We start from the raw sequence: 16041 nt of genomic DNA, 5'->3' as shown, positions 1-16041 counted from the left end.
TATATGAAAAGAAACATTGTTCCCTTACCTCCACTCTATTTCATTGTCAGATGTCAAGGCTCATGTAAGAACCGGAGGGTGCAGTGGAGGGTTCAGAGGACGTCGAGTACACACTAATTACGATAAATAAAATATTGCATGATGAGTGATACGGTGATGAAATTTGAAGAGTTTTGCGCCCATTGGTTGATTTGGTCTGGTGGGCGTGGTAGGGGGGCGGGCTTCAGGATCCTATATATTGGGCTGTCCAGGGTGCCGAAGGCCCGAAGCCCTTACAATGGGCAGGCCGTGAGAAGGTGGGAGGTCTTCGGTTGTGCGGATAAATTGAGGGTTTGCTTGCGGCATCGAAACGAAAGGAGAAACCGAGATGTCATGCTTGCTCGGAGCTTGCACGTATCGTCACCGCATTGCCGCAGCGTGCGGGGGTAGCGAGGTTTAGGGTTCGGGGGTGGTTGCGAAGCGCCGGGTGAGGGAGAGACCGTGCTCTGCCCGGCTGGGCTATGCGGCTCACGCACGGGATGGCAGGCTCGATAGGTCCGGGGGGCGGCGGAGCTTCCGCCTTGCTCGCTCCGATTCCCGAGCAACTGACGCACGCGCTGGACGGAGGGGGCTCCGTGCTGGGACCCTCGCGCACGCTCAAGGTCGCCGTGCTCGGCTCCGACGGGGTGGGAAAGACTGGTAAGTGTACCCGAGGGGGGCGTGGAAGATATGCGCTGCTGTCTGATGATCGAGGGTCTACACGTATCACCGTTACCCAATGCCTAGTTTCTAACGGCGATTTCCATGTTTGATTAACACGACATTTTAAATTATGTCCCAATTTCACCTCCGTTGGAAATTCTAAATGGAAATTTGTGTAACAAGTCACATCCTGAATTGGAACGTTTTACCAGTAAGCTGGTACCGGGTACTCATTTTGCCGACCTCGGAAGGTTGACAGGTCGAGTCAACCCACCTGGTGTTGATTCAACGGCACAACAGGGGCTCAAACTCAGGACCCTAAGATCTCAAGCCACCTTAACCGTAAACTCCAGACTTAACTTTGCGCAATAATCCGCACATTTATGAGCAGCTTCCACATTGTGTAACAATATAATTATATAATAATAAACCTTGTCTCGTGCTTTTATGATATTGATAAAAATCCCAATTACCACATTTCAAACATCCCCCAAATGCTAATTTAAAGGCTGTTGCATGTTTGCTTTGCTAATCATGGCGTCACATTTTAAATCGTTACATCAGAGTTGATAGGTCATTCATTTCTAATTTAAGCATATTTGCTGCGTCTGGAATCATTTTGTTACCATGGAAACGTTTTGCAATAAACACAATTGTGAGATGACGTCATTCCACATAATTACAAGACCAAAATGGGATTGGATTAACACTCCATGCCTTTTAAGAGCAGACCTGCTAAAGGCAATTGTGACATTTCACGCCTGGGTGATCTAAGGTTCGCGAATCGTCGGTTAACAGGTGTTGACCCTGACTCGACTATAGCGGGGTCGTTCCTAAAATGGCAGGACATCCTGTGCCTTGGGTTAGACAATTGAGGTCTTGCTATCCATCACTGATGTCCATTTGTTGCCATCTACATTGATGCCTCGTGTTAATTTTTGTAATCAAGGTTCATGGAGGAGCTGGGAGCTGGGACACACATTGCGACACAATAGGTAGACCTTTTAGCATTCCCATCTGAACCCTGGCTCGTGATGTGGGCATCCCGCAGGTTCCAATCCCATATACCCGTATGATCTGCGATTGTCCTGTTGTTTACTAATGTCCGTGTAATTAGTGTGATGGTTCACTGATGTCTACGGTCTGTCCTCGGTGTGATTTGTGTGATGGTTCATTGATGTCTACTGTCTGTCCTCGGTGTGATTTGTGTGCGGCGGTCGGGAAAAAGGGACAAATGCAGAAACGGATTGTAAAATAGTCTTTTACACGAATTTTGATAAAATATCAACAAATAAATAAATAATTTCTGATTATCAATATTTGTCTGAAAGGTTTCTATTGTACCTTGTCTATGACTGCTTTAACGGCCCTGATTATTCCCACCTTGAGATAGTTTGTACCAGATCTATCACGAACCAGCTGATCAGGTCTGATGTTTGAAGGTGAATTTGGCAGGAATTTGTAAAAAAAATTCAACATGCCGGCGATAACTCGCTTACTCTTCGAGGAAGACTTGTAAGATCTTTAACGCTAACCAACTAATGCTGGCAGACAAGATACCCGGTTTAACCTCCATCCGGTGGATGGCACACTTTGTGACTGAGCACTCTGATTGTGAAGGACCAATTGAGCTGTTTGTCGTCGGGTCTGGAATATAACCTAGACTAGGCAGCTCAAAGTCTGACAGGATGGTGCGTTACTTCCGCACCATGCTGTCGGACTGCATTCCTGGGTGCTTTTTGAAGTGTGTTTGGGGTCATTACACTGCTGTAAGACCCATGATCTTCGACGGAGACCCAGCTTTCTGACACTGGGTTGAACATTGCTCTCCAAATGCCTTGGTAATCTCCTGCTTTCATGATACCATGCACACATTCAAGGCTACCAGTGCCAGCACAGCAACCCCGAAACATCACTGAACCTCCTCCATGTTTGAATGTAGGGAAGGTGTTCTTTTCTTTAAAGGCTTCATTTTGTTTTCTGTAAACATAGAGATGATGTGCTTAACCAAAAAACTCTAATTGGGTCTCAACTGACTACAGGACATTCTCCCAGAAGGATTTTGGCTTGTTCAGGTGTGTTTTGAAAAACTCCAGTCGGGCTTTCTTAGCAGTGGGGTCCTCCTGAGTCTCCTACCATAGAACCCCCTTTCATTGAGTTGGCGACGGATGGTGCAAGTTGAAACTGTTGTACCTTTACGTACATGGGATATCAATCTGGGGCCATTGCATTATGAAGCAAAAGCTCGGATCTTGAGGTGGCCTCCACCTCTCCACCTGCGATGAACCCAGCTGTTAGTCATGTTGAGTCATGTGATCTGGTATTCAGATACACAGTTTGGTCGGAAATGCATCAATGTTGACACCTGGATTGACTACCTTTTGAGGACAGATATTTATGGATCGTAATAGGCAAAATGTTCTGGAGCACCAAATGGAGGCATCACACCACAAGGTATACCATCCTTTTGGCGAGGCCGCTAATATGGCTGTCTCCAACCACTAGCATGCGATTATGGATGTTGAAGATCATGCAGTTCCTTCCAGAAGGGTTCACCTAGTTGTGCCGGAACCCAAGCCAGATTATAAAATTGCTGCTGGAAAGGCAATGGCAAACCTCCTGGTGGGTTAATTGTGCAAAAAATTGCTTTGGGAACTCCTAGTCCCCCAAATTGGGTAAAGGTCAATATAAGGTCAAAAAGAGCCCCGTGAATCCACAAATTTTCTGATCTGACCTGTTTTATTACTTGGTTAGAATGACTAAGAAATGATGCAACTTTTAAATGAAACCCATTGTTTTGATCATGACACTGACCCCGGGTGCCCTTTCTGTTTCAGCCTTGGTGGTTCGATTTCTAACCAAACGTTTCATCGGAGATTACGAATCGAATACAGGTGAGATGGCTTTCCGTACGGATTACCCTTTAGCCGAACGAATGATTTATGAAATTGCTGAAGCCGCAACTACCCCCAATGATGCTGCTAAGCTGTAGTTTGCTTTGTGATTGTGCAAGAGTCCATAGAGATAAACACAATGTAATCTGCACATGGATCCAAACCGACTCATAGCAAAGAAGGGCACCATCTCGCACCAATGGGATGGCAGCAAGGCGGACTGCGTGGCAGCCCGGTAATTATGTTAAACGAACAACAGGCTAGACTAAAAAAAAAAAATCTATATATATATATCTAACCGACCATTACTCCCAAGAAACGTTGACCTGACCGCATGACATGACACACGGCTTGAATGTGAGCTCGAATGGTGGTGACTCTTGGCGTCTTGCTTCCGTGCAGGTAGCCTGTATTCCCGCCACATCCTCGTCGATGGGGAACAGCTGCTTCTGCAGATGCAAGACACGCCGGGGCTGCAGGTACACAATGCTTTCTTTGTGCGCCGCCGGTGTTTGGTTCAGTGTTCCATGGTCCGTCGTATTTTTCTTTGCCAAACATGGCTCGAAATGGGCGCGCAGAATGCCCTCCGTCCCGTTAGAGTACACTGTTGCATTGTGGTTTTGCTACGGAGAGTCCGGCTGGATGGAAACGGATCTTGCAAGTTGTGGAGGAAGTGGAAATGTGAGGTGTGAGGTGGGATGTGGGGGGCAGTGGGGGGTTTTGTTTTGTGGTGTTAGGCCATGGAAAGTTTTGAATGACACTGGGTAACGTACTTTATTTGTACCTCCATATAATTAGAGGCATTGTCATATTGTAACCAAGTAATGTCTAGTTTATCTAAATTGTGTGAATTTGGCAAAAGGTATTAGGTTTACATATAGCGGAGGAGAGGGAGGACCGTCAAATAATTTAGAATTACAGCCTCGGGGAGGAATGGTGAAAGACGACTGAGCAGACCAGGAGAGGTAGGCAATATTTGCCTCCACCCTGTAGGTCGTCAATGAGTCAGCTGGGCTTTAGCTGACTAACCAGTCGTGACGTGGCACTTCTCCTGAAACTAGCTTAACTCTCTGAAAGTTGGACCCCAAATTCTTGAACGCATGACTTCCGGGGTGACGATCCGGTGTCATCACAAATTGCCATTCCATGCAAGTCCTGTGTTGGCTTACCGGTTAAGGATGCTGGCTTGAGATATTAGGGTCCAGGGTTCGAGCCCCTGTCAGCCGTTGAATTAACACTAGGTGGGTTGATTTTGGTATGTCATCCTTTCGAGGTCCGCAATATGAATACCAGCGATGGGGAGCACTGCATCGGCGGCACAACCGCACCCCCAGAAAATGATGCAGCCGCAAGCTGCATACGAACCACCATTCCGTGAAGACAACTGCCATCCCCGATACTCAGTTCGTAAGATGGACTTGAAAGTCTGGATCGGATGGAGAGACTGGGAGAAAGAACGATACAAAGTCAAACAAAGCATTTATTGCCATTTGCAGGTATAGAGAGTTTGGAATGTTTTAAAGTAGATTGATGAGAGAAAGGTAACAGGTTCTAAATACCGTACATCTCAACTTAAAAGTTTTCTTTGGTGTATTTACAGGAGTAATGCTAACACTAATCATTTCATTCATGCATGCTCCAAAAGTACCTTTTCATCCAGGTCGACAAAATAGGGTTTCATTTGAGAAATGTGGGAACGGGCCATGTTGGACTCGCTAAGAGGACTTGAATGACCCGTCGACACTTGCTGGAGCACGTCAAACATTGACATTTTGTTTAATTGCGATTTTCAAAACTTCTTCCTCGCATTTCAATGGCATCGTTGGAAATCTGACAGGTAGTCACTGTGGGATTGCAGGGCCATAGCTTTGTGCGTGTGCGTGTGCGTGTGCGTGTGTGTGTGTGTGTGTGTGTGTGTGTGTGTGTGTGTGTGTATTGTTATGGATCCGGGGGACGGCACTCCCGTTAGGGAGGGGGGGGGGGGTTAATCCCCTTGTCCTGTTAAACTGGCCGTCCGACCGGTCCTGGTACTTGTAACGCTCTTCTGCGGGGTGGGATTGATCAGGGTTATTGGTCCAGGGTTTATCCCGAATACCTTTATCAATCCCCTCCGCAGAACAGGGAGACAAGTACCGCTCGAACCACGGACAAGATGGTATTTGCCGAGCGGTTTAGCAGTCCGCGGTTCGAGCCGTTATCAGCAGACTAAACCCGATTATAAAGTGTTGGCCAAATCGTGCCACAGGTATTCTATCAGGAAAAGACTAAAGCGATCGGGGAAGGATGAAACCAAAAGTAAGAAACAACAGACATTTATTAATTATTTACAACAAACCAAAGGGACCGAAGAAGAAACGAAAGTAATTTACAGAAGAAGAAGAAGACACAGAGCAAACTTATCTACACAGGCTTAACTTATCCCCAGGACAATACAGACAGCACAAACTCATGTACACGAATGGGAATTGCAGGCAGGAATGGCTGGAAGAATGAGAGGGGCAGACGGTCCACAGAGCTGGCTAGTAGGGAGGTCCGGGGATCGCGGCATGCCGTTGGTGTCTCGCATGCATGCCCTCGCTCAGTCAGGTTCAGCGGCGAAAACCGGGTCGTCAGCGCTGGTTCTTCCTCCTCGGTCATCAGCCTCCTTACGCGTCTCTCTTCCAACTCCACCCAACTTCTCGGTTTGTGCTCCCTCACTCATCTGTGTAAGCAGTCCCTCCATCCTCCTTTTATTGCCCTCCCCGAAATCAAGCCACGGGCGACGAGGGCACGCCTACCGGGTCGCTCACCGTGGTGCTGGTTGGCTGTTAGGGCTGGCTGACTCCACCTCTGATGACGATGAGGTGCCACGCCCATGATCTGGCGGCTCCTCCCCCCTTCTCCGTTCTTGGCCTCGTGCGTAATGGAGTTTTGGCGGTGTGATGCCAACAAAACAGCTCAATGCAACGGCGGGGAACGCCGCCTTACTGGCACTTTAAAGAGACGGTTGGGGAAGTTGAAGGGGGCCTATCTTATTTGATTGATGCAACGTAGAGTCAACTATTGGAAACAGCCTTACCTGGAACACACAATAATGAAATAACTATGAAAAGGGCCTATGGTTCGCTACGTGTTGCAATGTGGACTAACTAGGGGACGACCATTGACCTTTACAATGAATGGAGGTATTTACAAAAAGAATTATTTACAAAGGGGTATATTTACAAAAATTTACAAAGTGCAGGGTTCTCAAAACCCCAAGTGTGTGTGTGTGTGTGTGTGTGTGTGTGTGTGTGTGTGTGTGTGTGTGTGTGTGTGTGTGTGTGTGTGTGTGTGTGTGTGTGTGTGTGTGTGTGTGTGTGTGTGTGTGTGTGTGTGTGTGTGTGTGTGTGTGTGTGTGTGTGTGTGTGTGTGTGTGTGTGTGTGTGTGTGTGTGTTATACATACACTACCAGTCAAAAGTTTTGGAACACTTCAATTTTTCAAGTTTGTATTGAAATTTACGCAGTTTAATGTCTCGATGTACTCTGAAATTAAGCATAGAACAAATAACAATTGGAGATAAATAAAAAAATCATAAAATCATTTTGCTTAACAAAATTTAATTTACATTTTGGACTCGGAAAAGTAGCCACCTTTTGCAGATATAACCGCCAAACACACTCGTGGCATACTTTCTACAATGGAAATCAAATATTGTTCGGGAAGTTCTTCCCAACACTGTTGCAGGAGTTTCCACAAATGTGTTGAACTTGTAGGTTGCTTTGCTTTCACCCTTCTGTCCAGTCCTTTCCAAACCAACTTGATGGGGTTTAAGTCTGGCGACTGTGCTGGCCATTCCATGATTTGAAGCCTACCGTCTTGTTCTTTTCCTCGAAGGTAGTTTTGATATAGCCTGGAGGTGTGTTGAGGGTCATTATCTTGCTGTAGGATGAACCCCTGACCAACTAGGCGTATACCAGAGGGTATTGCAGGGCGCTGCAAAATGCTGTGGCAGCCCTTTTGGTTCAGGGTGCCAGTCACTCTGTGCAAGTCGCTGACTCTGGATCCAGCAAAAGAGCCCCAGACATCACGCTTCCTCCTCCATGTTTGACAGTTGGTGTCACACACTGAGGAACCAGCCTTTCGCGTACTCGACGGCGTACAAAAACCCTGCGTGATGAACCAAAGATTTCAAATTTTGATTAATCGGTCCATAAGACCTTCCAGTCTTCAGTAGTCCACTGGCGGTGCTTCATGGCCCAGGCAAGCCTCTTTTTGTTATTTTACCATCTTAGCAATGGCTTTCTTACTGCCACTCGACCTGTCAAACCTGCAGCTCAAAGTCTTCTCTTCACAGTTGAAACAGACTTGCTTACTTCGACCAGTGTTAAGCTGTGCTTGAAGCTGTTGTCCTGTGAGCCGCCTATCACGCAAGCTGTGGACTCTCAGAAACTTGTCTTCTGATCCTGTTGTGGCTTTGGGTCTGCCAGACCTCTTCCTGTCAGAGTTTCCTCCAGTTTCCAATATACTACTTCCTGCAGTGCAATATTGTCCAAATAATGCTTTAGAGGGTGTAATAACAGTCTGTTCCAATACTGCTTTTATACAGACAGGGGGTTTGTAATCAAGTAATCAGCAGAGGTTGGGACACCTGTAGGAATTGTTTGCATCAACTTTCAAGGCTTAATTTACTTACATTGCTGCAGAACAGCTGTAAGTTGTTAACCCATTACTTGTTCCTTGAAGAAGGCCTTTTTTTTTACAATATAACTGTGCAATTTACATTATTTCCCCGTTTTTGCTAACCTAACCTTTTTTAAACCTCGAGCAGTTTACTGCTTACCTTTGTACCATTTCAGGTTATTCACTGGACATTAAACTATGTAAATTTCAATAAAAACTGGAAAAATTGAGGTGTTCTAAAACTTTTGAGTGTGTGTGTGTGTGTGTGTGTGTGTGTGTGTGTGTGTGTGTGTGTGTGTGTGTGTGTGTGTGTGTGTGTGTGTGTGTGTGTGTGTGTGTGTGTGTGTGTGTGTTTGTTTGTTTGTTTGTTTGTTTGTTTGTTTGTTTGTTTGTTTGTGTGTGTGTGTTTGTGTGTCAAAAACTAGTCTGGGGTTGCAGACGCTTGCTTCAGCAACTTTGTGCAGATCCAAGCTCGCCTGGCGGGCGAGACGTATTTTGCACATGCCTTCAGCTCGAGGGTCAGGCAGACGGCCAGCTGCTAGGAAAAGCTACACTCCTGTCTAACGTTTTCCAAAACGGCTTGCTATGGATTTTTTTTTTCTTTCTCTTCTCTCATTTGGTGATTTTGGGGGATTGAACAGTGTGTGGTTTGGCAGCAGGACATGATTTGGGCCTCTGTAGTCCTGCCAGGAAACGGGCAGTCAAAGTGATCACAGGTTTTCTACTTCGTGCCTGAGGTATGCTTTTTCTTTAATGTGTTCAGCTGCAGTTGCATATCGTGCAAACGGGGCACCGGCGGGTTCGGACGCAATGGGAGCGACGAGACCGCCATCTCTTCCCTCAAATATTCCGTGCACCTCCCGGTTGTTGTTGTTGCTTCTTCGGTAGCCGATGACATTTTGGCACCGGGGAAGGCCCCTCGAGAGGATCATGTTGCGCTAGAAAAATCGGTGGATCTGTTGGAATGCTTTGACTAGCGCCAGATTACCTGGCTTCGATATTGATATAAAATGGTGGCGCACTGTCAAAAATTAATCTGATGGGTTCCTCAAATGGGTTATTAAAATAAATTGCTTTAAATTTTCTGTATTAAAGTAACTTTAATAAAAGTAAATTCTCCCGCCTCTGGAACAAACTCCCCCACTCCCTTCAATCCCACTCCACCCTCCAGGTCTTTAAAACAGCTGTTCACCACCATCTCTTATCTTCCCCCATCAAAAACCTTGATCTTTTCTACCCCTGGTTATTTCACCCCGGATCCACTTTTTTTGAAATACAAACTTCTTTCCTGGAATTCCTTGCAGTGTCCATATGTTTTATACCTATCCCTCCTCCCCCCAAGCCCTCCCCCTCCCACATTTCTCCCGATGTCCCTGCTCTCAAATGTTGTGTTTGTGTCCTTCCCCCTCTCTCCCCATTTTGTCTACCGCTCCCCTTATTATATGTTTTATATGTCGGTTTGACTTTTTGTGTGATTAATGTTAGCTTTCACGAGCCTCGATCTTGTATACAAAAAAAACAAAAAAAAAAACTATCTCGGAGGAATGGAAGTTGAATGAATTGAATTCGAAGGGATGTGAAAATAAATTCGGTATTGATATCGCGGATCGCGGGAGTTGGGCCTGATAACCTCGCCACTGAGCAGTCTGGTCATAGGTTTGATTCTCAAATTGTTTGGGTTTACTGAACTCATAAACGGTCTGGTGTAATCGCAAGTAGGGGAGGTAGTGCACCAAGGTGTATGCTGTCCAGAGGGACTGTTGTGCGCGTCCCATCTGCTTGCACTATAGTTTGTGGACATTATGGATCCCACGTTATCCAACACCAATAGTGGGGAATCAGCCTGCTTATAAAAAGGCCAGGTTTCCTGTTAAAAGGCCAGGTTTCCCTCCCCCCTAACCATATGTAGTAGATTAAAACAAGTAGTGTACATAAAACTGCTCACCTACCACATTGATAGACTTGCGTGCAGTGATGTAAAAAAAAAAATGAAGATTTTGTCGAAGTAAAACTACAATATCAACAACAGTGTTTATGGTGCAGAAAGCAAGCCTAAAGGATGGTGAATAAATAAAGCCAGGGGTGAGAGGTAAAAGCAAAGTTTGACAGGTGGAGGTGAGCAACGTTGTGCAGATGGAGACCGGCTTTTTATGTTTGCTAAATTAAATAATGGCGCCCCAGATGATCCAAGGAAGGGGCCGCGGCGTCGTCATTCCAGTGCCAGCAGCAGGAGAGCGATGTATGGTGCTTGTTAACTTTGCAATGATGGTAAAATTGAGATTGATGCCAGGGCCCGGTTTATACGCGCCCGTTTCGGTGCAAGTGCTGAAGCAGGTACTGAGCCAATGACTGATCGAGGAGGTTGCTGATATTTGAGGTTCGGACCAAAGGTAGATGCTGCCAGCACAACCCCTGCCCCTGAGCAATTAAAGGATGGTGTGCTCTACAATGCAACCTCCCCTTCAGGAACCAGAGTGACAATGCTCGTTTGATCTGAACCTGCTGGGCATCAAACTGAGGAGGCCAATCACAAGTGAGCACACCACCATTGGGACGTCCAATTGGTAAATTGGAGGTGGGTAAGGTGTCCACCAAAGCAGGGAGTCTTGGCTCACGTCCTGCTCTATTGGCCCCATTGGCCTGTCTACGTTTTTCCGCTGCTTGTAACTTTCCAGCATTTTATGAATGGCTTCCTGGTTTTGGGCCATGAGCACAGTATTGTTCCTTGCATCCAATAACATTACTCCAATTCTCTAAGGTCATGGAAGTCGGACCATGGTTAAACTTTCAGGGATAGCAGCTTGAAATTATTTGAATGGGCTGATATAAGAACCTGTGATAATCTGATCTAGTATTGCAATTGCTGCCATTGGAGGTTTCACCATTATCACAGGGTGTTCAAAAAGTTCTCGGAAAGAGATGCACCAATCCACACGTCTGACTTTTTTTTTGGGCAAGTAAGAAAACATATCTGTTTAATTAACTACTACCTCTTTAACAGCCCCAATTATTTCCACCTTTTTGTGGAGTCTGCTGGAGAACGTTTTCGGCCCAAGTTTTTCATGAACCGGCTGGCCAGGCCTGACATTGGACTATAGGCGACTTGGGCAGGAAATTATAATTTGTTGAGGGTGCCGGAGATAATTTGCTTATTAGTCCCCTACCGGTGTACACCGGAGGGGACTATAGGTTTGCCCTCCGTCCCTCCGTCCGTCAGTCTGTCAGTCCGTCACGCAAAGAACAGTTTTCCGGACTTTTTTTCTAAACTCTTAATGCTAATGATTTCAAACTTGGCACATGGTTTCCTCATGATAAGTTACAGATCAAGTTCGAACTTCACGACGTTTCCATCATTTTTGACAAAGTTATGGCACTTTTAACTTTGGTAATTCTGATCATTCTGATGCTCCTTAACTCAGTGCCATTTTAAGTTTTAATTTCCTTTAAAAAAGATTTTCTCTGCAATAATAGGACCGATTGAGATCAAATTTTCACCGTAGGGGGGACGCGGTCTGTAGAATATTTGAATGGTAATTATGGCGTCACAGGTCACGTGGTTCGGCCGCCATATTGTTTTTCGTGAAAACCGAAAACCCCTTTTTCTCTGCAACGGCTGAACAGATCGAGGCCAAACTTTGCAGGCCGAATCGCATACCCATGACGAACAAAAAAGTCAACGAGCATGACGTCATGCATCGCATGGTTTCAGAGTTATGACGTTTTTAAGCAAGAACCTTTGAAACCGAGCTCCTCCCTCATTTTTGATCCAATCGAGGGGAAACTTCACAGATCTGTTCAGCATGTCAGTCTACTAAAATTTCCTTTTGGAATTTGCGATAGGTCACGTGGTTTGGCAGATATCGTTAATTAAACGAAAATATTTTAAAAATGGATATCTCTTGAATCGCTAGTACCTCAGACCGTGAGTTGGTAATTATATAATTCACACAGTGCAATACGTGCCGGCTGCTCCACGGAGCGACCTTGCGGGCTTCTCAACGAGGCGAGGCGTGACACACGTGTCTCAGCATACCTCAGATAAAGTTTGAAAACCAGCATCAACCGTGCATAAATTTGCATATTCGATCATTTTTGACAAAGTTATGGCACTTTGAACTTTGGTAGGGGACATGTATTGCAGCGCAATACTCAGAATGCTTGTTTTTCATGAAAGACGCCAGGGATCGTTAACGTCCGCCAACAAATGCGAGCAGACAGGCACCCGGCTTAACGTCCATCAGAGGGACGGCGCACTTTGTGATGCGCGTCCCTTCGCGTGGAGCACAGATCCGATAGTTTATAGTCCGGTTATGAATCGAACCCAGACCAAGACCGCTCGATGGTGAGTGCCCCATCCTGTCGGAACAATAAATATATACTTTTATGTTGAAAAATGTAGCAGTTTGCATTTCTGGAATTCTTGAGTCGCTTCACGAAAACATTTTAAACACCCTTCCTATGCTAAGCGTATCTGGATGCGATGCTTTACTGAAATCCAGGTATTTATTTACTAGTTCAAGCTTTGTAGTGTCAGAAGAACATGTGGTGAAGAATACTCTTGGCCTTTGGAATCATTCATTTCCTGCTGTGCATTTAGATTTGGTCATTATGATGGCTCTGGGAGTTTTTGAGAAATGAAATTGAATCCAGCCATATCCACCTTTAATCATTCCGCACTGCCACAGGAAGCTGAACAGCATTCTTGGAAACATTTAGATATTACTTACATGTACCTGAGACTTGTGAAATCGGTACAAGCAGCGAGCACGGTTTGTTTTCGTTGCTGGAAGGTCTCCCTTGAAGATCCAGTGTAATGTGCCCAATGATGACAAAAGGCAGGGCCTGCCTGGATGAACTGCTTTCTTCTGCAGAAGGCTGACACTCCCATCTACAATCTACCAGAGTGTCCCATCTACCAGCATTAGTTGGTGGATGTTAAACATCCTTGTATACAATATAGTGTCCTTCGCGAAGAGTAGGCAAGCTATCGCAGGCACCATGAACAAATTACAAATTCCTGGTCTGATCGAATTAGTTGAACTTGTTTCAACTGGGCCACATCCAGTTGGTGAGAGGCTTTGGCCAAACTTTTCCCGACATACCCCACGAGAAGGTGGGAATAATTGTGGCCATGAAAGAAGAACATCTGCATCTGCCATTCCACATCGAGATAGCACCAGCATCGTTTGTGAATGGAAATGAAACTTTTCGATAGTGACACGAAACGTTGGAATTGGGTGGAGGAGGGGGAGGAAAAAATGTAAAAACTCCCTCCACACCCTTCCACCTCTCCGCAGATATGTAAATGTTTCCACCTGCAATATTGCGTGGTTCCCAACTCAGCTATGCATGCTTCCTCCTGGGTCCAAGTTCCTTGTGTATCATTATGTTAGCTGTTTCTGAGTAGCTGTAACTGCTGATGGTGACCGCATTATCGTACAGAGGAAAAAGAAAACAAAAGTAGCAGGTGTGGTGGGTGTGTGTACTGACAGGCGGTGAGCGAGGATGGCTGTAGCCCGGATGCTGTGGCCGCTTGCCTCCAGTGGGCCGACGCCTTCGTACTCGTGTTTGCTGTGACGAGTCAAGCCAGTTTCTCTCTCGTCTCTTCACTGCTACAGCTGGTCCGTCGTGTTTTACCGACATCTTGGCCTGTTGCCATATTGGGCAACAAGACAGATCTCTTGCACTCTCGTCAGGTGGGTTGTACATGTTAACTCAGGTCCGGCATGCTGCTGATTTGGGGTTGGCTTTCAAGTTCCCTTTGTTTCTAGATTTTATCATTGGACAATGTAATCACGCTTTTCAAAATGATTTGTGACGATTGAATACTTGGTGTAACCAGACATTAAATTTTACATGCAGGTAGCCTCTGCAGATGGACATCAGCTTGCTAACGAGCATGCTTGTCTGTTCTACCGAGAGGCATCGGCGGCCGAGAGCTGTGCGAATGTGCTTGAAGCCTTTCAGGACCTTCTCCGAGAGGCCTGGCACTCCCGAGGGGGAGGAGGAGGAGGAGGAGGAGGAGGAGGAGGAGTTGGAGGAGGAGGTAGTGGGGGAGGAGCAGGAAGTAGTGGAATCGGAAGCAACGGTGGTGAGAGAAGAAAAGCCAGTTTGGTGATCCCTAGGCCCCGGTCTCCAAATATGCAAGACCTAAAAAGGAGATTCCGGCAAGCACTGACGGCCAAAGGCAAGACTGGGACATCATGAAAGATTGTAGCAATTTCTGGCCCGTCAAAGGGAGAAAGTGGACTCCATTGGATGTTGATGGTCGATTGTTGAATTGATTTGCATTGAAAGGTATTTTGGAGGTCTGGTGGTCGGGGAGAGGCGGGGCATTAAGGATGGTTGTTAATTTTAAAAATATTATTATTCAAAAGGTCAAATTGTGCCACTTAGGTCAATGACAGAAGCACAAATTCAAAGGTTGGAGTCTGGCTTGCATTTGAGGGGTTTTTTCTTGTTAAAAGGACATTGCACTTACAGAATTTAAAGGTTTTTTTATGTAAAATATTTATACATTTCCATTGTCCATTGAAAGAAAGTTTAAAATTCAATTTGATAACACCAAAGGATTTTCCACGTCATTGTAATGTGATGCCTGCTGTGTTCATCAAAACAAATTAAAAGTTCATTGAAGTACATGTTACTGCAGGAAGTCTTTCCTTTCTCGATATGGACTCGATGAGGTAGTTGAGTCAGTGTTTAGAAAAGCTGGAGCGATCATTAAGGCTCTGGCTTTACGAAATGACTTGACAAAACTTCTTTATTCCAAATTCTCTTCAAAACCATTCTGACCTCCACGAAATAATTATCATGCTCGGCCACAAACCTATTGATCAATCATCATCCCTTGCTCAAAGAAGCTGAGGCATTATTTTCTCAGGCATTCTTTTCATCGTAAAACAGTTTGGGGGGTGGTGTCGGCCTTTCAGCATCTCCCTCATCCTCTCTTGCCCCGTCGGCCTTGCTCCAGCTGTATCAGGTCCTCATAAGGTCTTCCCCACGAGACTGCAGCAGTCATCCATGTCATCCATGTCATCCTAGTCCACCTGCTCGGACCCAGCTTCCCTCGCCAGTGCCACAACCATAGCTTGCACTGTAGTGGACATAAGTGCAGCTTTTTCCATCGACTATAATTCACTGTTGTAATTAGTAGTGTAATACTGCTGCCTTGATATATATATATATATATATATAGATATAGATATATTGTGTCCACGGGGTTAAGACCCCAAGAGGACGAATGGCCAAAATGAGCTTGACTCCGAGGCGTATACCCAACTTGGTGGTATTGTAGCGGCTACCGCTGGGTTTTCACAATCACCTTGCACCTATCAAGGACGCGGAGCGATCACCATGCCAGGCTCATCCAGGACGCCCGGGCAGGCTCGCCCTCAACTTGCCAGGCCGCAGCCAGGACGCTGGGCCACGCCCCCTCTCGCCTTTCCTGGGCAAACGCTCCGGGATAATATGTATATATATTGCTGCCCGATAAACGGGCTTTTCAGAGTGCCTGAGTGTTTGGTTTGATTAAAGCAACTCGGATGAATTCCAGCTTTTTGTCGCGTCCATTCTTCCGATCGACGTGGGAGCCCCAGCTCCTTCAGTATTATCTTTTTGTGCACCACGCGGGAAGGTTTGAGGCATTATCTGATCGGACCACACGCAGGGGTTGATCCGAACCCACAAACACGAAGATGCGACAACAAAATCCCCAATACAAGGAAACTAAAATTCGACAAACAATGATTTCATGAAAATAAATGCAAATAACAATGAAAGGTGAGGTAAAAACTAAATTTCCTAAATGAGGGACCCTCAAC

At 45.8% G+C, this 16041-nt stretch overlaps 1 protein-coding gene across 1 annotated transcript; it reads left to right on the top strand.

The window, feature by feature from the left end:
* The first annotated feature begins 260 nt into the window (after positions 1-260).
* Positions 261-14857, top strand: LOC137437687 (ras-like protein family member 11A). The gene is made up of 5 exons (XM_068132194.2): positions 261-678; positions 3519-3575; positions 3978-4054; positions 13711-13914; positions 14081-14857. The coding sequence occupies exons 1-5, from the start codon at positions 501-503 to the stop codon at positions 14423-14425; spliced, it is 861 nt and encodes a 286-aa protein (XP_067988295.2). The 5' UTR covers positions 261-500; the 3' UTR covers positions 14426-14857.
* The last annotated feature ends 1184 nt before the right edge of the window (positions 14858-16041 follow it).

This window comes from Myxine glutinosa, chromosome 12, assembly GCF_964187855.1.
Source record: "Myxine glutinosa chromosome 12, kmMyxGlut1.1, whole genome shotgun sequence".
In the NCBI taxonomy this organism is placed as follows: domain Eukaryota; kingdom Metazoa; phylum Chordata; class Myxini; order Myxiniformes; family Myxinidae; genus Myxine; species Myxine glutinosa.
This window is presented reverse-complemented; position numbering and strand designations above follow the sequence as displayed.